This window comes from Microtus ochrogaster, chromosome 8 (assembly GCF_000317375.1).
Source record: "Microtus ochrogaster isolate Prairie Vole_2 chromosome 8, MicOch1.0, whole genome shotgun sequence".
NCBI lineage: Eukaryota > Metazoa > Chordata > Mammalia > Rodentia > Cricetidae > Microtus > Microtus ochrogaster.
In genome coordinates this window covers 60,696,165-60,718,587 of record NC_022015.1, presented here as the reverse complement: position 1 = coordinate 60,718,587, position 22,423 = coordinate 60,696,165, and the positions used below count along the sequence as shown (strand labels likewise).

The 22,423-nt window shown below is 43.5% G+C and overlaps 1 protein-coding gene across 2 annotated transcripts in view; it reads left to right on the top strand.

Annotated features, from left to right (window-relative positions):
* Prkg1 (protein kinase cGMP-dependent 1) overlaps window positions 1-22,423 on the top strand; it is a 1,110,226-nt gene that overhangs the window by 71,663 nt on the left and 1,016,140 nt on the right. Inside the window, exon 1 of one of the 2 annotated variants that reach the window (XM_013348063.2) lies at window positions 729-1,529. The exons of the other annotated variant lie outside the window; for it this stretch is intronic. Within the exon in view, the coding sequence (XP_013203517.2) occupies window positions 1,219-1,529 (311 nt within the window). The 5' untranslated portion in view covers window positions 729-1,218. Of the gene's footprint in view, window positions 1-728; window positions 1,530-22,423 lie in introns of those variants that run through there. 2 annotated transcript variants of the gene reach the window in all.

Genomic DNA, 22,423 nt, shown 5'->3' with positions numbered 1-22,423 from the left:
AACAGCGCTATTACAGCTCCTGTAGTTTTCCCACCGCTTTTCGATTTTACCTCTTCTCCAAAGTTGGCAAAGATGCCCCATTCACTGCTGGACTGTCACGGAAGTAACATTTGAAAGGTATGGTTCCTTTTCAGTAAGAATGTTTTGGAACTCTGTTGCGGTTCTAAGCCCCCACCCACTTCACCAAATCCAGCAAATGGAAGAAGCCAGGCCTCTAGTGAACCATTCCCTAACTGATGCTAGCACAAATGGGAGGGACCCAGGAGCCGCTGAGAGGCCTTCTCTGGTCCAAATTCCTTTGGGGTTTGGCCTTTGCCCCTAGAAGAATTCATTGTTCTGAGTTTGGCCGGTGCAGGAAACGGGGGGGGGGGGGGGCTATGAGAGTGGAAGCTTGGGTGGGGGGCCGTCAGATACCCCACCCCTAACCTTCTCTAAAGGCACCTAGATGCCTGGGGAATCCCTCCCAGGAACCGTAGCTTCACCTTCGGAGAGCCAAGTTTCTTTACAAGCTTTAGACACCTGTGTGAGGCGCTCCCTGTGGGAAAGGTGGCGTGGGAGATGCCAGAGCTCAGCCACACCGCTTTTTTCTGGGAGGCTGCGGTCACAATCCCTCAAGTCAGAGCTGTTAGCGTGCACAGGCTGCTCTGCCTTCCTTGGTCGACAGGAACCTAGCCCCACATTCTGGAGCCGGAGCCGGCTGACGCCTCTCCAGTTTGCTCCGGGTCCTCTCCCTCCCACCTCTCCACCTCCAAAGTAGCGCTCCAGCCTCGCTCCGCCCGCACAGCCCCAGCACCCCCGAGCTTTATCAGGCTCCCCACACACATCGCTGGCTTCCTTTGGCACCCGGTGCTGGTGACCCTAGCCGAGCAACCGCCTCCTCCGAGCCCAGTGCCCTCCCTCCCACCCGTTGATCACCGCGCCTCCAGGTTCTGCTCCCCCGGGCACCGCGGCGCCCACCGCCTTTCAGGTTCATCCTGGGCTGGACCTGTTTTGCTCATCCCTAAACCCGGAGAAGTGGAATCTGCACACTGAAACTCTCGGTGGCTGGAGCGGCGGACTGGGCATGCTCAGAAGCCAGGTTTGGCTTTGGTCTCAAGTCGAAGGAAGCTTTTGCACTCGCGAGGCAGCGGCGACTTTAGGGAAAGTTGATCCGAGAGGGGAGGAAGCCTCAAGACGCGGAGCAGCGGCAGGAAGGAGCCCCCGACAGCCGGGAGGAGCATGGGCACCCTGCGGGATTTACAGTACGCGCTCCAGGAGAAGATCGAGGAGCTGAGGCAGCGGGATGCTCTCATCGATGAGCTGGAGCTGGAGTTGGATCAGAAGGACGAACTGATCCAGAAGCTGCAGAACGAACTGGACAAGTACCGCTCGGTGATCCGGCCCGCCACGCAGCAGGCGCAGAAGCAGAGCGCCAGCACCTTGCAGGGTGAACCGCGCACCAAGCGCCAGGCGATCTCCGCGGAGCCCACCGCCTTCGACATCCAGGATCTCAGCCACGTGACCCTGCCCTTCTACCCCAAGAGCCCACAGTAAGCGGGGTTACGCGCCCGGGTCCATGTGGCGCCCTGGCGGTGGGGAGCTGCGGGTCTCTGTATTGTCTGTCGGCCCCTGCCCCTCCCGCTTACCATGTCTGTCCTCATCCTCAGAAATGTCTCATTTTCACCGCACTTCTTGAGGGGCTGTGCACGTTTCTCAGGGCCAGACTCTCCCTGCACATCCGTTGCCTTCGTGTCTTTGTCAGATGCCAAGGTATTTTTAAAATATACATATACGTTGATATATGCCACCTACTGTACATAGAGTTTGGACGCGCCCCAGGTGTGTGTCTGACCGTGTGTGTGAGTGACTGTTGAATGGAGGAATCAGAACCCCATCTCCCCCCAAAGCCCCAGCCAACCTGGCCAGCCGGAAAATCCTAACTGCAGGCTCATCAGACTGAAATGAAATGCGTTGATATTTCCCTGACTTTCCACGCTCTCGTGGCTCTCCTGGATTTTTCTTCCTGCCGCCAGCACTTGACGCTGGTACCGTTCAAACCTGATGTTCTATCACCACCGAAGTGTAAAAGAATAAGTCAATATCCGTATAAAACAGAAGATTTTTTTAAATTTCCTGAGTTGGATGACATTTACAATCCATAAATGGAAGCGTAGTCTGTTGATTCTTTTTAAAAAAATGTTTTCATAATATCCGAGAGAGAATATTGTTTTTCTAAAAGAATTCTCACGTGATTACTAGTGAACGTTTCCCTAGAGGGTTCGTGTATTCTCAGGGACAGTGTGGCCAAGCACACGTTTCTTCCTGGGTGGACCATGCTGTGCCTCACGCTCAGGTTTGAGGCCACCCTGCTGCTGCTCTAGCATTTTAGGGAGCAATGTAGTTCTGATGTCAGGAGGATTCATAACTTGGATGGGAACGCTGAATGAAACTTGTTACACAACACTCAGCCCCAGAGTCCATATGGAGAGGGAGCAGCAGGGACAGGACGGCAACAGAACCAGAACACCATCTGAATGGCATTTTAATTAATAGTAATGACATAATTGGTAAAGCAGAGGATTCTGTTGTCCTGCTCTTAACTACATAACACGGCTGGACGACACGTGTTACATAATAACAGAAGGCCTTTGGGAAACCTTTACTTCATAAACACAGGGAATTCATAAGAGGAGAAAGTGAATGTTTGGTTATCTCCATTTATATGGAGATGGGAGGGGTCATGAGTATATACTACGTACACTTTTTGAAAACTCACTAGCCTAGTCTATACATGTTGGCTCCCTTGAATTACTTGCGGCCTTAGTTGAAGGAGTTTGAATTGTGTGGGGTAGGGGAGAGTTGATAGAGATATATATTTCTGAGATTCCAACATTACCAAGTTACCATAATAGATCAGAGGATTTCAATTTGCCTCAGAAACCTGACCGATCTGAATTGGAGCTTTCTTTGGTAAATGAATTTGCAGTCGCTGGCATGTTCGCTTGTTTCAGCTAACAAGGTACATGACCATCTCTCCTGGGCCAAGTTTTTGCATAATGAAAATATAATTCAGAGACGGCTCTTTGTGTCTTTAAACAGTGTATGGGCTTGTCATTTTAGTATTTTCGAACTTTGGAGTAACCCGGAACAAACTCTGCTCTTAGAAAAAGATCATTTTAATAGGCTTTTAGATGCAGTATGATCCAACCAGCTGGTAGCTCCAGTTAAGCATTTTATCTGAGAACACCTACAGAAAGTCCAGGCAGCAGGAATGAACTGCAGAATGTAGGGGCATTTAGATGACTCTTGGCGTTTGACACAGGACGCTGGTGGTTTCTGTAAAAGTCTACAGTGGAAAATAACACGAAGAAAGCACATCCTTTGTAGTATCCCTGCAGGACAAACATTGCATCCTTTGAACATGCTTTGCCCTCTGGTCCTTATTTGATGACTTTAAGGACTCCTTTATTAAGGTGGTAGTGCCATGTGAGTTTTGTAATTCTGAAGGATTATATTGGAGAAAGTGATAAAATGTCTTCCAAGTTTAAATAATTTTGGAATAACATCTGTTCATTTTTTTCCACACTTACATAAAGGAAACCAGAATAAAAATTGCCTTGAGTGGTAGTGTACCTTTCTTAGGGGAAGAGAAGTATATTGTATGCAAAATAGTTATTCTCCTGTGCCATTTGAGGGGCTGTGCAAGGTGGTTCCACATAGAACTATGAAGATGTGTCACTTGAAAACAATTTCTTTGCATTTCAATGTGTTTTGTTTGAAGCTTTTCATTATTCTGACTTAATGGCAACAAGTGTTTGTATCTTTAATCTTTAGTGGAACTTAAATTTAATCACATTCCTACAGATTAAGTTAAGGCTGAAGTGAAACTATGTAAGTAGACTGGGATTGAGTTCAGCTGCACATTCCTCTTAGTTTTGGGTACCTTTCCAGTAGAGGTAGTGAATGACCGACTGACGCTCCATTCAATTATCTGATGGCTGGAAAATGTCTTCTGATGTTCCCTTGCTGAGGCTGCCTTTTGAGACTTGCAATATTTTAAAACTTCTCTTTTTCCTTTGTAACTATAGATCATTTGAGGATAAAAAGCAGTACGAGATTTCAAATAGCCCCATAACTTTTATCAACTTAACAGTTTTTCATTTGGATTTTCCCTCTAAGGTGAGAGTTGGAAGAAAGCCTCTGTTGGATTCTACCCCAAGGGAGGACACTTCTGTTGCACCTGTGAGGTGGAGAGGGTGTGGGGGGGTGTTGGTCTTTCACAACCTGTATAGATGTAACCTTTAAACCATTCTTAGGTTATTTATGGATGTGGGAAGGACTGGTGTAGAAAATTGGAAGCTGTATTATACTGCTGCCAATCAACTCTTTAAGAATGTAAAAACCACTAGATTCTGTGTTCCAAAATACATTGAGCAAGAGCTCCCGGACAATGAAACAAGCAAACAAATGCAGTCATCCATCCTGTGAGACCAGGCTACCTGATGGGTCACATGAACTCCTAAAATAATTTTCATGACATTTCATTCCTAAAGATGCACTCGCTGGTCTCAAGTCTTTTCTGTTTTGCTGTCATAGCCTTCCGTGTCATTTCAGTTGGACAACCTCAACTTGATATCCTATCAAAACTTGTTAATGTCTGTGTGTTTTTGTAAAGCTGTTGCGTTCATCCCTGAGGTGGCTTCACTTCAGAGAATGATGACATCTTCTGTTCTGTTTCATTTTGTGATTGTGAAATGCTTTGGAAGAATTGGAGATGAAAGAGAAACGTATCTTCCTATTTTTAGGTAGGAATTAAAATTTAAAAGATCCTATGTGATCTTCTAAATCTTGATATTGTATTCCAAGAGAAAGAGTATCTCCCTAAATGCTATGTGTTTAATAATTCCAAAGGAAGTCATGGAAATGGTGGAATTCTAGTGAGATTATACATAGCCTAATATTAAGACATAGATTTCTGTGAAGGTATCCAATTTCTAATATGCTTTACAAGTCAGTTCAGTACTTGTATGTGATACCTCCCATGTGGAAAATCTTGTAAGGCACATATAAGCCTTGCCATTGTAGAGTTAGTAAGGGACCCCACAATATTATCCGAGTAAATATTTTACAGACTTGGGAAAGGAGAAATGCAGAGAAGTTCCTAAAACAGTTGGTGGATTCTCTGGCTCCTGCTGAACTGCCTGGTATCAGAAACACCCCAGAAGTACAGGTTTTTGTACTGTAGTCCTTGTAAGACAGCCATGGCCATGATTTGAGCACTTCATAGTGTGAAGGGAGAGGGTAGGGATGTGGGAGTGACAGCTCAGGCCATCAGCAGAGAGGAGACGCATTCGGAGAAAGGTGGCAGTCAGAGGCTTTCCCGGAGGGCCGTGGAGGGAACTAAAGCTCAGTTTCTATGATTTTATAAAGTGGAGGAAGAGGAACTTAGGCTTGTTTTCAGAATAATCAAGAATCATGTGTGTGCATGTGAGTGTGTGTGTGTGTGTGCGTGTGTGTGTGTGTGTGTGTGTGTGTGTTTCACCAGGCCTAGTTAGTGGTGAAGCTCTGAACACCAGAGTGTGATTCTAACCTCCCACAACTATACTAACTAGAGAAGAATATTCAACCTAACCAAAAAGCAGACGATGAAGACCCTTGAAGAAACCAAAGCCTAGTCTTAAAGAAACCAAACACCTTTCTGAGTACTGCTGAAAATGGTTTAGTTATCTACCTGAGGCCAGCTCTGCAGCTTCCTCACATACCTGGGCTAGAGGTGAGAATGCAATCTTGTTAGTTATGGAAACTCATCTTCCCTTCTTCCGTGGGGTGTTACATTCTGACCTAAGGTTATTATAATAGTGTCCAATTTAAGTTTGAACATTAATTTGACATTGCAGCCGGTGAAGTGAAACAGAAGTGGGCACAGGTTTTATGATATTACATGGGATCATGCTGCTAAATATCCTGTTAGGGTGTTTGCAAGTACAGTCAAGTTGCCTGCCCCTCAAATGGGACACGTAATGAAAATACTGACTACCCTTAAATAGAGTAGCTCTAGGGACTGCCTGAGCATATAAATGATCATTTTTCTTGCTCTACTGGGGTACATTTCCAAGTTCTCACTATTTAATGTTTCATTAGTGTTGGTTTGGATTTCTGTTAGGAAAGGGTAGAATAAGACACACACGATGTTTCCATTGTTGCCGTTTGCAGGTTATAAGGCATATGGGCACATGTTTTTTTCCCTGTCTGCCTAGCAATGGAGGGTCTCCATGGTATCCTAGCAACCATATTTGAACACCAGGCTGCTGCTCTTTCTGCTATCTCTGCCATAGGTGCGGCCGCCCATCCCAAGGAACTGGAATTGCTGCTAGCATCCCAGGCCCTCTGACTTGAACCCTCCTGGCACTGAGAACACCAGACAATGTGACACATGCTCCCATGCTGAAAGCAGCACTTACCAGCACGCTCAACAGCTTATTATGCAATCACATCTGTGGCATTTCGAATCCTAATCTGAATTGTTGAGCTGGTGTTCTTTGCCACCCCTCCTGTGACAGTCCCTCGCTACTTCCTCAAGCGCAGCTTTCTGACACCACTTCTAGACCCTCCCACCATCCTTTGTAGTGATTGCCTTCCTCGCTATCTCCTTAAAGATTTTTATTTTGGGGGAAATTAAATCCGTGCAGCCTGCTTGAACTCTCTACGTACAGTTTTGTCGGTAAGATCAGGGGAACGCTCCCCTTCCCAAACCAACATAGAAATATCCACAATAGCACAGAAACTGCAGCTGCCCAATGACACAGATGTTTAGCACAAGGTGGGACTAAGCGTGGTGCTCTCCTCAAAGTGTCTTGCTTGGGAGTGAAATTTTATGATCATAGTTTGTTCACATTAAAAAAGCAGGAGAGCAGAGTGGGGGAGCAGACATTTTGGGGCGGGAAGCACGGTTGAAGCTGGGCTGTATTCTTCAGAAGTTTGAAAGTCGCGAATATACTTTCTGGACATATAAATAGACCCCAGTCCTCGAGCAGAGTTTGCAATAAGGGATCCTCTGTGGACAAAAAACTGCTGAGGACCACACCTGAAACCTTGCCCTCCTTGAGATATTGTTAGAAAATCATACAGATGTTCCTCTTCAGACCAATGCTTATTTTGAATGCTTTCTATTTTCCCTTTGAAGCATCACTTAATGTAATGTCATGGAGGGACTGACAGTCTGTCTGCAGGTTTCGGGGAAGGAAAGAAGGGGCGGTATGTCAGCATGCAGCTGCTCTGAACGAGCAGGTCAAGAGTGGTACTGCCCCTCCTCCTCCTCCTCATCGCCATCATCATCATTACCAACCCCTGCTAGTTTTCATGGGACCCTAACTCTGTGACAGATTATCTTCCCTCTGCTTAAATTCATCATGTATTTTTTCCTTGTGTGTATGTGTGTGTGGTGTGTGTGTGTGTTGAACATGCACACTGTGTGAAGGTGCTCACAGCATAAGCATGAATAGAAACCAGTTATTGAACTGATGTTGTGTCTTTCTAAATTGCTATTCTTCATTTCTGCTGCTATTATTATTATTATTATTATTATTATTATTATTATTATTATTATTATTATTTGAAACAGACTATCAGTGAGCCTGTGACTCACCGTTGGGGCTGAACATTTGTCTCTGCACCTATTACTGTAGTTACAGGCACACTGCCACACCTAGATTTTCAGTGGATGCCGGGATTCAAACTTAGGTCCTCATACTCTCCCTACAAGTGCTTTATCCACTGAGTTGTCCTCCCCTTCCCTGAATCATGGATTTCAATACCCCTGTAAGGAATATTCTAGATTATTCCCATTTCCCAGCCTGAAGAATAGAACACCTAGACTCCTAGAAAGTAACTCTTATGCTCAAGAGAAGATACTTAGTAAGAAACTGAACCGGAGTGTGAGCCGCTGGAGCCTTTCTCAGCAAACACTAGGATCTTACACTACCCCAAAGCCTACAGGGACTGGGTAACTGCAGGCCCTCAGAATAACATACGGGCTGTTCTGGAGAAAGTGTCTGTTCACCCATAATCGAAGAGGAAACAGAAAAACCTTGGGAGAACTCAAAGAAATTAGGTAAGGCTTTTCCCCAAACACAACTGCACATGAGAATCACCTGGGGAACTTTAAAAATCTCATCGCCTAAGTTTTACCATAAATGAATTAAAATCAGAGTTTTTCAAAGGTGTCCTGTGGTGGTCCCAATGGGAAACAAAACTTGGGAGCCACTGTGATGAGCAGATGACAGAACAGGTTGTGTGTGCATGATAGAAAATAGAGGACTAGGAGAAGTCTAAGGAGTTGTATACCTCTATGGGCTAAAATCTTTCCTAGCTTGCAAAAGCAGTGATGGTTTTATTTTGTGTGTGTGTGTTAGAATGTAAGCATGTAATGTCATATTGTTTATGCTCGCAAGTAAGTATGCAGTGTTCCCTATAGCCCATTTCTTCTCAGCCATGGTTGCCCATTAGAAAACTGCTGAGGGATATTTTAAACATATCTTGGCTGGGGACCCCGAACAAGATTGATTCAGTCTCTCTGGGGTTGGGCTTACGACGGAGTTATGGGTTTGAGTCCAGAGATGACTCCCATCTTCATTCCAATTCAAGAATCTTTTCACTAGCCCACCTGGCTCCTCGTGGTACAGATCCCTTCCCATTCTCTTGGAGAGATGCAGCTCCTAGTGGGATGAGGCAGCTCCAGCTGTGTGCTATCTATCACAGCTGGACTGCCCCCTTCTCTCTGATGCTGGGCTTGCCTACTATAGTCCTGGCCACACAAAAGCAGCAACAGCTCCATCCAACTGGTAAACCTGTTTCCTCTTTCCAGCCAGCCACAAGTCCCGGCCAGTCATCGGATACATATTAGGGTCAGCCATCACCCCAAGTCTGTTTTTTACTTTTGCTGGGGGCAGGAGCCTCGGTTGCAGGAGAGACTGTTTCCCTGAGTCCCACCTGATACTATGAGATTTGAAATTAATGGAGGTGAAACAAAGAGGAGCCCCTCTTGGAAGAGCAGGGCAGGGCTTGTAGCATTTTTTTGGTATGAGACGCCTCTGCAGCCAGCTAGCTTTTTTCCCCCCCTTACAGATATTTTATCCTTTTAAGGCAAACAGCTCGAGCTCGGGCTGGGAACTGCTTTCCAAGGAGGTTTCAACGAAAGCAGAGAAAGCAAATCAACATCTCAGGCCCCCCTTTCCAGACAGTTTGGTCTGGAAGAACAGATGTGGGCAACCGCTGGCAGATGAGAGGACTCCTGCAGCAAAGGACCTTGGGGGATATAAGAATCCCTGTTCCTTGTGCTTGTATGTCACGGCTAGCCCTGTGGCTAGCTCTACATTTTTTCTTATTTCCAGTTCTCAGTTGAAACTCCTCACCATGCTGGTAATGGTCTCCAATAGGAGTCTGTTCACCGTAGTAATTCAGTCATTATCTTCTCGGATGAGAATCAACCAGTATTACACTTTTTGTAAGCAATGAAAATAGCTAATATAATTGCAAATGCTTTTGGGTAAAAAACCATCTCCTTACATTCAGCGTCAATGAGGAGGAGCTTGTTTCTCGCCCCCTTTGCACAAATATAACAATGTACCCAGTGGACAGACAGAATAGGTAGGGCAAGTCTCCCCAGAGGTTTAGGGATATTAATAACACAAGGAAGTTACCCATAAGGAAAGTAAACATTTTCATTATGAGCACTGCATTTGGTTGTTAGGCCTAAATGGGAAGGAAGAGAGGCAGAAATAAGGAAGTAATACAGCCCAGCAGCAAAAAAGAAGTGTGCCCAGGAACATGAATTCAGTCATGTTCAGTCACGGCTGCTAGCACATGGAGAGGCATGTGGAGCATAGGTTGGTGCTGGGAACCCACGAAAGTTTCTGTGTCTGAGTTCCTTTTGATTGTGATAACAAAGCTGGGTCCAGTTAGCAGAGCGAAGATAGCAGTGGTATTTCAGTCCAGGCCTACATGACTTCCACTTGCATCAAAAACAGTACTGTCAGTGACCTCTGCCAGCCTAAAGATCACAAATGCAACCCAGCCTTCATCATGTTTGCCGGGAGACAGATGTAACTGATTAGCTTATCCATAAAGGCGGAGTTCCTTATGTGTGGCCAAAGCGTAAGTAAGTGGTTTACGTGATTGTTTCCCTAGGACTGTACCGTTTCTCAGACAGATGTGAGGTTCTGATGCCAGGCTTCAGTTTCATTTTCTCCCTTCCAGCCCATACCTGCTCTGTAGAAGCAACACCGTGTTTCTTCTTCTACACTAAACCATTGCATTTGCTGTCATTCAGTTTCATTTGGTTAATTGCATTTGAATGTCAGTGATGACAAATTTGCCACCGTTAAGTAAAAAGATACTTTTGCTGTTTATGAAACAGATGTAGTATGGCAATATCAAGATCTCACCAGATCTAATGCAAGGAATAATGAGATCATGTAAGGGGAAAACATTTTCTGGATACACAATGCATCATCCTAATGGTCTAGCTTTATCAATAAATTATGATTTTGACAGTGCTTCTACGTCTGGACTAAGGGGGAAGGAAAAAGGACACTTCAGACGTGAAAGAAAAGTGGGCACTCTTCATTTTGTCCCTAGGGAGCTGTTGTTATAGATTAGGAAGAGGGTAGGTTGGTCATATAGTGTTGTGTCTGCAGGTGGTTGGCACGCACACTGACAGGAAGCACAATTGCACACTGTGTCTTCCCAGGACACACTTTCTCAAAGCATTAGTGACCAAAGGACACACTTGTATAGTACAGTAAGAAAGAAAAGATGGCCTGGACTAGAGGCTGGTGCTGCGGGAGTGGAGCCCTTTAAGTGTTGGAAAGCGACAGGTACTATTTTGCTAAGCCTGCAACAGCGACTCATTGTGCCAGTGGGAGGAGAGAAAATAAGGAAACATGCAAGCTCGAGCATGGGACTCAGTGTGAATCATGTTCTTCATCATGGATAATTGCTACTCTCTTATTTTGGAACTGTCTAACAATACCAAGGCTTCGAGAAGTAAGCTCAAAGACACATGGGTAATTAAAAGAAGGCTTGGGACTGGCAGATCCATTCACTGGGCTATGCCTTTATTTTCAGCAATGGAGTCTACCTAATAGAACATTTTCAGCTTCGTAGTGTGGAAGGAGTTTTTCTCCCAGAGCAGATGGAAGGACACAGAGTATCATTGCTCAGAGTCATTCATAAAATGCCTGGCGTTGTAGAGGTGCAGTTGAGCCCCGCTGATGTGGATGAGCTGTGTTTCTTGGTCTAGACCTCAAAAAGCATTAGAGATATTGTGAAAGAAACCATGCTATGACTTTTAAAAATATTTGTAGCCTGGATCAAAAAAGTAATCATCTTTCTTTTCTTCAAAACAGTACTGCAAATTTTTGTTGTTCTTCAAAGAAGGAAAATATGACATTAAAAAGCATAATTTGTCTGACTTTGTATTCTCTGTGTTTTAGCATAATTTAACAAGGAGACCTCTGTTCTCTTACTGAGTATAAAAGAAACTAAGCAATCACTAACTCATGGAACAGCAAATAGTATTGGACTAAATGACAGAACTTCATGGAAAGGGATGTGAGTAAAACAGCCAATTAGTCATGAATGGCTTACCTTTGGATAACTCAAACTTACTGAATTCATCAGCTTTGCTCCTGATTAAATTGCTTAGGCCCCAGGGTGTTTCACTACTCATCATTTTGGCCTTTGGTGGAGAATACCTAGCATAAAAATATAAGTTCTTTTTGATAGCTAAGTGCTAAGGAGTATAGTCTACGTCCTTTAAAAATAATAATAGATTAAAAGAGGGAAAGTTTAGACACTTGAAAGCATTTTATATGAGCTTTTGGATACTTATTTACATGTTTTTGAGTAATTGTAACACGTGAATTTTTGTTTTTTTTGTTTTTCTTTTTTTTTAAATTTATTTATTTATTGAGGATTTCTGCCTCCTCCCCGCCACCGCCTCCCATTTCCCTCCCCCTCCCCCGATCAAGTCCCTCTCCCCAACAGCTTGAAGAGCCATCAGGGTTCCCTGACCTGTGGGAAGTCCAAGGACCGCCCACCTCCATCCAGGTTTAGTAAGTTGAGCATCCAAACTGCCCATGCCCCCCCAAAGCCAGCACGTGCTGTAGGATCAAAAACCCATTGCCATTGTTCTTGAGTTCTCAGTAGTCCTCATTGTCCGCTATGTTCAGCAAGTCCGGTTTTATCCCATGCTTTTTCAGACTCAGGCCAGCTGGCCTTGGTGAGTTCCCGATAGAACATCCCCATTGTCTCAGAGTGTGGGTGTACCCCTCGCGGTCCTGAGTTCCTTGCTCGTGCTCCCCCTCCTTCTGCTCCTGATTTGGACCTTGAGATTTCTGTCCGGTGCTCCAATTTGGGTCTCTGTCTCCTTTCATCACCTGATGAAGGTTAATGTTCAGGGGGATGCCTATATGTTTGTCTTTGGATTCACCTTCTTATTTAGCTTCTCTAGGATTGTGAATTATAAGCTCACTGTCCTTTAATTATGGCTAGAAACCAAATATGAGTGAGTACATCCCATGTTCCTCTTTTTGGGTCTGGCTTACCTCACTCAGGATAGTGTTTTCTATTTCCATCCATTTGTACGCAAACTTCAAGAAGTCCTTGTTTTTTACTGCTGAGTAGTACTCTAATATGTATATATTCCATACTTTCTTCATCCATTCTTCTATCTGTCAGAATGGCTAAAATTAAAAACACCAATGATAGCCTTTGCTGGAGAGGGTGTGGAGAAAGGGGTACACTCATCCATTGTTGGTGGGAATTCAAACTTGTGCAACCACTCTGGAAAGCAGTGTGGCGGTTCCTCAGGAAATTCGGGATCAACCTACCCCTGGACCCAGCAATACCACTCTTGGGAATATACCCAAGAGAGGCCCTATCATACAACAAAAGCGTATGCTCAACTATGTTCATAGCAGCATTGTTCGTAATAGCCAGAACCTGGAAACAACCTAGATGCCCTTCAATAGAAGAATGGATGAAGAAAGTATGGAATATATACATATTAGAACACGTGAATTTTTGAACACGCTAATATTTGAGGAATAGTCAATTATTTCCAGTGTAAGCTATATTCCATCTATACTATATCTGTGAGTGTGTAGAGTAACCCAGGTGAACATTCTACACATTAAGAAATGAAGAAATTAGAAGGGCCAAGGCTGAACTCCCCTGAGGAAATAGGCCAGCGAGGTGTGCCGAGAAGTGAATAAAGCTGAGCCACCATGTTGTTGGCATGTTTATTCTAAAGTGCACAGCAAAAGCATTGCTCATCCCTGAGGAGGAGAGCCTTTGTGTGTGGTACCTCCTGCGGCTTGTCTTACCTTTGGGGCTAACTCCTGGTCCTGTGCCATGTAACTGTCTGCCCCAGGAGGTGCTAGAACAGTGGTTCCAAGGGTTACTGCCAGCGTGATGAATGGAAAATGACTCAACCACACATTTATTTGTTGTGGCAAGAGTAGATTTCTCAGCTAGATGGACTTAGAGGTTATTGAACAACATCTAGGTGAACTCTTGCTAGTGAGTTTTTAAGTCACCAATGACAGCTTTTCTCTCTGCCCCGTCTGTCACTCCCCTTCATAGTTCAGCCATTGTTTTAGCATTATGAAGAGAAACAACATAATTTTTAAAACTACTCCTGTTCAAACTCGGCTCTCCTTTCCTTGCCTTTTAAATCAACCTGTGCCTGGCCCTCTTAAATCACATGCTTGTTTTAAAGAAACAGCCCCTCAATTTGCTAGTGATTCATGTCCTTATTCCCACACCTCCCGGAAGAATTTAGCATCTTTAATTTGAGTGCTATCAGAAAGTTTATCAAGAACCTTCAGATTCTTTACATTGGTAGTACATGTTTCTGTGGATACACTTCCAGGTGCTAGTTTGTTCAGTCATCTCTCAAACTGTATTAAGCAAGTAAAGGCAGGAAGTGCTTGCCTCAAGGTTTCTTCTTTTCACCTGGACACCGTTTGATATCTAAACATTGGCATTTTGAGAATGTCCTTTAAAATACTGCCATCTCTAGGGGCTTTCCCAACATTGTTAGTCCTGAACAGCGGAGCTGGAGTCCAGTTATAGTTCTCATTGTTTGGTTTTGCAGCACTGTCCTTTCCTTCCTCAGGCCCATCAGGGTTTGAGGTTATATTTCACTTCCCATTTGGATCTTATGCCTTCCCCACAACATGACAAATCCCACTGAAACAAGACTTGTTTCTCCTTTGCTGTGTGCTGTGAACTTGGAGCTCAAAATGGGGCTGGCACGCAGTAAATTCTTGTCAGATAACGGACAAGAGAAGGATTTTTAGGGTTTTTGGTCCTCAGATACTTTAACTTTGTAAATCTAGAAATTTGAAAACTATAACCTCAATCCACTGGGGACCATAGAGTTCGTAGGCATGTTAGCTTTAACCAGGAAAATGATTGACAGAGGTCTGAATTTGGGTGCTTTGGCTAACCTTTGTGGAACACCAGTGCCCATTTCAGTCAGTGCCTGTCATTTCATGTGGCTAGCCCATGTTTGTACTATCCACCTGATCTCTGAAAAAATTCAGTTCTTTTTGAGACCTTGGAGGTTGCAAAGTCTTGAGATGCCCCTACTCGTTGGAATCATCTGTGAGTGTAAATTATCTTTCTAAGATGCATGATTGTCCTCTGGCTTATTAAATGCCCGTCTGAGGCTCTGCCTCATAAAACCTCCCAAACTGGTTAACCTAGAGAAACAAGGGGATTGATTGCTAAGAAATACAAATAGGAAATTAATAGCAGCTACCAGAGAATCTTTTCAAATTCTTAATTCCCTTTTGCAGACACAGCTAACACTCTCACTAACAAAATCCTGTCAAGCTTAGAATAATAGCTTGCTAATTTTGACTATCCAAAGATTCTCAAAGATCTTAATATTATGAGATACTAGGGACCATCAAACTAATGATGAAATACTTTTTAATTAGGAGCTTGCTTCAATGTTAACCAAAATAAGACAGGGATTTTAAAGGTTGGTTTTGTTTGCATATCTTCTCTTAGCTCTGCAGGATAAAATCTGATAATACCTATTCTTACTTTTCAAAAAGCCTGTTTTTTAAATCTCACTTGATCTTAGGCTTCTTTGAATGTTCGAGGTCACATTTTTGGAAGGCAAATGTGGCCATGCAGCTATAGACTTTGTGAGTGATAGAATGATATTTAATATGAACTTATACTCAGGTTATAATTAATATGCATATTATTTAATTTATGTTCCATAATATCTAAGTGAGTAGAAGAGGGCTGATGACCTTCAGCTCCCAGACAAGGACATTAAGGATCAAAGGTGAGACAATGTAACACCCTGACACAGTAACTGATTATGCTAGAAATCCAGCCGTTACCCAGGCTCTGCTCAGCCCCTTCCACACCATGTACATCCTTAAGACATGCATGCATTGCCTTGAGAATTCTTTGAACCCTGTGGTTCATCAATGCACTTATGGAAATTACACAAGCAAGTAGGCTCAAGACACAGCAACTGTAGTAGATAGGAACACACTCTGTAACTCAACTGCTCTTTCATCACCAACTCCATCTTTGACACTGAGTGTGTCTTAGCTTCCTCCCTCACTATGAATGAAGAAGATAATTTGTACTAGGATAAGAGATACTATACATGTTGTCTTAACACAGTAGCCAAACACAGTGGATTTCATAACCAGTTGCTCTTGAGTAAAGTAGTGTTATGTTATTACTCTTGTCAATTTATGGATTTTGCTAACAGGATTTCAAAAAGGAGTAGGCAAATCTCTAAACTGAGTTTCATGGCATGGGATTTAAAGACTGGTCTAGTAAGTGAAGATTGGAGCAGAGCCCCAGACAATTCAATCAGCTTTTTTGGTTGTGACTCAGAGGAAGATGAAATGACAGCAGGAATCCTATGGGTGACTGCTTCGGTTGATGACTAACCACAGACAAGAAAGTTTGGATACAGGCAAGTTTGAAGTTCCATACCTGTGCTGCTCATCTCGTTCAGCAAACATTTCTAGGCTTATAGAGAAGTCAAAGATGGATTGGCTAAGGTTGAACTGTGACATGTATGTATACTATGTTGTCAATTATAATGAAAAGTTACACTATCCCAGAGCAAAGCCCTCTGTGAAGATGAAGAATAATTAGTGATCATTCATTTTTAGGCACTCAAGAGAATTTATAATAATTTTGTTATTTAATATTTGTTTAAACACCTGGGTCATTGCAAATACAGACTTTGTCTGCGTTACTCTGGAGTAAGTTTTGAAGGACCCCTGCCTTAATGATTTGATTCCAATCCATCAAAAGCATTTAGAGCAAAATGACTTCACTATTTTCTGAAATATTTGCCTGGAAGTTATTCACTGATAATGGATTTCTATTTGAAAACCATTTATTCCCAACTCAAGTATTTACTGTCCAGATGGAGAAGCTCTTAGGCGCAGAACATAATCTTAGCTCATAAATGTTTTCTATTAATGACCTTGGTTCTCCATCTCAAGATGTCTTTGCAAAAACAATGTGATTGTGGGTAAAAGCAATGATAACAACCCTGCTACCCTGTGGATGAATACATTAATACCATTAATGGTCTCGGATGGATTCTTGACAGTCATGATGATGAGCTGATAATGGAAAGCTTTAGAATAAAAAATAAAAATACTAGTTCATTTTGAAATGTGTCATGTCATGCAAGAAAGATAGATTATTTCCTGCAGCTTTATTGAGATATAATTTACATACCATAAAATTCACCCAGCATATTTGCACGGTGAAAGAATCTCCAGAAGGATGTAGAGGGCCACGCACCTACCACGACAGTCCATCATTAGAACACTCCAGTACCTCCCAGAGCGACTTGGAGCTTGCTTACAGTCTCTGTCTTTGTCCTCATCCCCAGGCAACTACTGATCTGCTTCCCATCTTTATCAGTTTTCCCTTTGTGTAAGTTTCATAGAAATTAACATTATTTTGAAAAAGATGCCAATTTATTTGAATGGCTCTATGTCTCAAATGTATGACTTATTCAAAGCAGTTTAGAATGTTAAGGATGTAGTTGGGACCCAGGCAGTTATAATTACATTAAACTCTAGATCCTATTAGGGTTAGAAGATTTAGCTGGCTATTTTCTGATTGGTTTTGGAATAATGCAGAGTTTGGGGATTTTAGTTTGTGACTATATCTGCTGAGTTAATGTGCCAATGACTTAATTCACAGCCACACCCTACTTTCACCTTGTCATGTATAGAACAGGTACTGCTTTCAGGCATTAAGACACATTTGGGGGCTAATATTTGTGGTAGCTAGAGAATATTCACTCCATTTTAGAGACAACAAAAGGAAAGTATGGTCAGAGACAGAGGTCAAGTCATTTGTTTGACTACACAGTGCTGCCAGAACCCAAAGTCTGTGTTTGGGACCGCTAAATTAAGATCTGTTTATCTTGAGGTACTGTAGTAAGTGGACGGTGTGACTTACACCATCTACAGGTGCCCATCGGTTTCTATCTTCTTCAAAACCAGTGTATGCATAAGAGTGAGTTTTGATTATGTTGCTGTGAGCGTCTGCGTGGGCTACATGCATATGAGTACAAGTGCTTGTGGAAGTCAGAGAAGGCGTTGATACCCACGAGCCTGTTTTTAGAGGCGTTTGTGAGCCACCTGACCTGAGAGCTGGGAATTGAACCTGGGACATCTACTGGAGTGATCAGCGCTCCTAACGACTGAGCCACAATTTCAGCCCCAATGTGGACATCTTCTGGACGCTACCTCTCCACTTCCCTCTTTGCTTCCTTTGCATATTCTGTTATGGAGAGTATGAAGGATATTTATCGATCCCTGAGATGAATATAGAAGTGACCCATGGAACTGTTTGTGAAATGAGAGAGGCAACAAGAGAAGAGAGCTTTGAGGGGAACAGGCAAGCATGCACGGGAGAAACAAAACAAGAGAACTCCAACAAGCTTGAAGCGAAGGGAGACAGTCCAGCTCTTCAGTTAACGCCTGAGGTGGTGATTTCATGAGTAAAGTCGGTTTTGATTAAAAATCTCTTTAGGGAAGAGCTGGGTTTTTTTTTTTTTTTGGAGTCCTAATGGCTTTCTATACCAGTGGGACTGAAGGCAAATGAAGAAGTCTTTGGTCCTAGAGCAGCGGGTCTTGACCCCAATGGGACACAACTCTGATTTAAGGTGGCTCCAGCTGACTCCACTTTGTTTTATTAAAGATCTTGGCTTGGGATGAGAAGCCCTTGCTTGGGAGTTAGTCAGGCCTGCCTGCTGCAAAGGCTTCTGGGTTACAAGCCAGTTGGGGATGCTGCCAAAATCCCGTTGCCTGATCAGCGGTGAAATGAGGTGGCGTTGTCAGTGCCTTGCCTTATTGTGCAGGTACCAGTGGGAGAGAATGAAGAGTAATCTTATCTTGAGGATTAACTAGGGACTTTGAAAGAAGACTTCAGAGACAGAAGGTGGCTTGACGATTCTCAGGGAACCCTCAGGAAGGCTCCTAGGAGTGGCAGGAGGTGGCAGAGCTGTGCTGTTTCCATCTACCCTTGTGCTGGAAGACATCTCCCCAGGAAGCTGCCTCCATTGCCTGGTTTTGGCTCCAGACAGCCTGAGTCCCGGTGCCCCAGCTGAGGACAGACATAAGTGGAGGTAAACTTGACAGGGCAGAACTGGTAACAATTTCTTCTCCCGACTGAGTGGACCCAGAGGCAGTGTGGCGAAACTGGAGCCACAGGTGGCCAGGAGCCCCTGGTTTCTACCTTTGAGAGACTGCTGGATTTGCCCAATGCTAGACAGCTGAGCAAGTTGTCCAACTTCTCTTTAGTGTGGCTGCTGCTCACAGCCTTTGTTTATTACTTTGATGAAACCTGGAATTGATCACCAACTCACTGAGCGCCAAAGAAACTTCAACACCTGTAAGCCATTGCCTGACTGCCCAAGTCACATGAATCCCGAATGTAGATACTTAAAGTCCCTTACCCCACATGTGGAGCAACCGGAATATCTGGGAATCGAGGCTGTATATAACCCCCTCTTTGGGTTCCCTGGATCCACACACTAAATGACTGGAGGTTGATTATAGCGCTGGGCAGGATCGCTGATGCCAGGATCCAGTGACATAGCCTGAGCCTTGTAGGAGTTGCTGCTGTTCGAGCTGCCAGGTTGTCCGGTCAGGCCTGCCAGAGCGAGAAAGCAGTGGCAACAAAGTATCATCCTGGGCTGAGCACCAGATTGACAATGACATGGCCAACCTTAGCAAAGGAAACAAAGACCGTGAAAGTTAGGACTGTAGCGGGACCTGTAGTAGCAGTTCAGAACCACCCCCCTCTCCCGGAGCAACACTCAACTGAAGAGCCAGCTCCTGGCTTCAATCAGTGTCATCTGCCCAGTAAGAAAGCCTGAAAAGGGCAAGGGGTTCCCAGGGAGTCACAGGATATGGTTTCTTTTCTTCCTTCCCTGGGGATCTGAACTCCCTGCTTCCTGTCTACTGTAGCAATCCCCAAAAAGCCCTACTGTGCCTCTGACCTGATGATGGGCCTCATTCGTGGCCTTTCACCTCCTTCGTCCCCAGGCACAGATTGCAACTTCTCTAGGGAGGAGACCCTGTGGGTCATATCTGTTACCACTTTTTGTTTAATGTGGTTTGCGTGTTCCATTGCCCTCTGTCCCTGCCATGCTCTGCTTGTTTTGGCTCTCATCATCTGACCCTTCTCTTAGTGAGGAGTTGGGTAATCCTGATGGGGGTGGTCCTGTCTCAAGCATAGCTGACAGGTGTTTCTTTAGGATCTACCCAACCTGTGCCCGATCCTATGGGTGTGATTTGGAGAGTCCCTCTTCTGGGGTTGGGATTCCTCTTTTCCTCCAAGCCGGCCTGCCGCCATTGTAGTCTGGACATTTTCATCCTAGAATCTTGCCACACTATGTTGTTGCTTCTCCGCTCAGGCCCCAGAAATGCTGCGACTTTAGTTACCCTATTACCAAAGAGAAACCCTTTCTTAGGATTGCTTTGTCTTATCTCGGATCATCTTGGAAGATTGTGGCCATTGAGGATTTACACTATCTTTAATGAGTTGGGTGGGGAAGGAAGGAGACTACAAAAATGGCAAGTATGTGTTCCTCAGCCTAAAACAGGGTGCCTATGAGAAGTTTACAGATATGCTCTGGAGAGGGACTTCCAGATATAGTGAACTGTGCCAAGTGCTTCTCTAAACTGCGAATTCAGCCATCAGTTGCACAAGTGGTTGGAAGCCTTGAATTCCAGTAGCCAAATTCAGATTTCTTACTTAAATTAGAAAATAGCACCTGACTTTTGCATGTGGGGACTACTTTTGATTAACATATAGGCCCATGCTAATTAGGGATTCAAAATTAAACAAACCCATGTATGCATGTATGAATGTATGTATGTATACCCACAGTAATTAGGGATTTAAAATTAAACCCATATGTATGTGTGTGTGTGTGTGTGTGTGTGTGTGTGTGTATGGTATAGAACAGTTTCATAAAAATCTATGCAGAACAACAAAGTTTTGAAAAACACACCATAAATAATTGTGCAGGTTGAAACAACTCCTGTGTGGTTTATTTATTTGTATAACCCAGTGAAAATGGATTCTTCACATACAGAGACTAAATGACTGAGTTCTTAGTATGGGCCCTAAACTGGCATTATCAGTAGAATCTGATAATTGTTAAGATGAATATTCTTAGGTATTTCCACAAACACACTGGATCAGAAGCCCAGGAATGGGACATAACTTCCCGGTCCCAACAACCCTTTAGCTGATTCTTTCCTGCCCTACCATTTGATAACTCCTTGTATAACAGGATGATAAGTGAGCAGGATAAGGTCAGCTATGTTATAAATGCTGCAGAAGACAAGGAAGGCAGTGTCTGAAGCAAGGAAGCAGAGATTCCCACTGAGAAGCAGTCTGCTTGTGCTGTGTTATCACCTGGCATGACCTCTCCTTCCCCACAACATGAGCATGTCCTTTTTACATGCCCAAGAGGTCTTTCCTGCTCAAACCAGATGGAAGCAGTCTTGTTTTGGGGACACCTGTGGTACAGAAGTCATATAAGCCTAACGTTGTTTTAGTAATCAATATTAACTCTCTTGTTGATTGTTATTTCTTGCATTAATTTCTCACATATCTATTTGCATGAACATGTATACATACCCATACATATCCATACAATCTTCTCAAAAGCAACCTATTTGAACAGATCACTGGGTCATTTGTACCCCACACATGCCCTATGCTATCACCTTACTTTGATTTCTTCACAGGGCATCATTACTTGACATGACATGATCAGTTTCCCGGTTTTTGTCTGTCTTGAAGTTTCATGTAAGTTCACTTTTGTTGAGGATGGTCCAGCATGTTGCCCGGTACATCGTAGGGGTGTGGTGAACAATGGTTGATGGTTTTCTCTCCTGGTTAGACTCTAAACTACAAGGGGACATGTGATATAACATCATATCACAAACAGACAAAGACAGCAGCCTTAGAACACAAAACAGGATGGCGGTGGTCTCTCTGTTTTGATTTTGCATGTATCATTCTTTTGGTGGTTGGGTAATATGTGGTTATGAACTATGAGTAGGAATTCCCCATGCTAAAGTATATGCTGAACAGATAAATTTGTAACCATGATCCTGACTTAGAACCCTTCCCTGAAACATTTGGTCCCTACATGTTTTGGAAACTAGCTCCTTCCATTCCTCAGACCTTGAAGGGTAGCATAAAAGGTGTACATAGAACATATCTTTACAACACCTTCTGACTATTTAATGAAGTACTCCACACAAGATATTACTCTAGTGATCCAGAAAAAAAATGCTCATTTACTTAAGTAGTGAGAATAAAATATACAAAACTTTCAGTGATCAGTTCAGATTAGGTTATGTGACCAAGTCAATTTCCTGCAAACTTTCCATATTTTAATTTTAAGAAGTTTTCATTTTGAATTCACATATATGATGGTTTATAGACAAGTATAGTCTCTAAGAACAATTAGGATTTACATTTCAGTTTTTTGTTTTCATGTCCCAAGTTGTATTTACAAAGCACTTGAAGCTCTGGGGTATTAAATATCTTGGTCAAAGTATTGTGCAAAAATCAAATCTAAACAATAGGATCTTTCACTGAAGAATTTCATTGGTTAGTTGTGCTGGTCATCAAGACCTCAGGCTCCTCCCATCCCTGCTTCACCACACTGAGATTGTAGGTACAGGCACACATTGTGGTGTTCAGTTTCTTTCTTCCTCCCTCCCCCTTTCCCCCTTTCTCCTTCCTTCCTTCCTTCCTTCCTTCCTTCCTTCCTTCCTTCCTTCCTTCCTTCCTTCCTTCCTTCTTTCCTTCCTTTTTTCTTCCCTCCCTCCCTCCC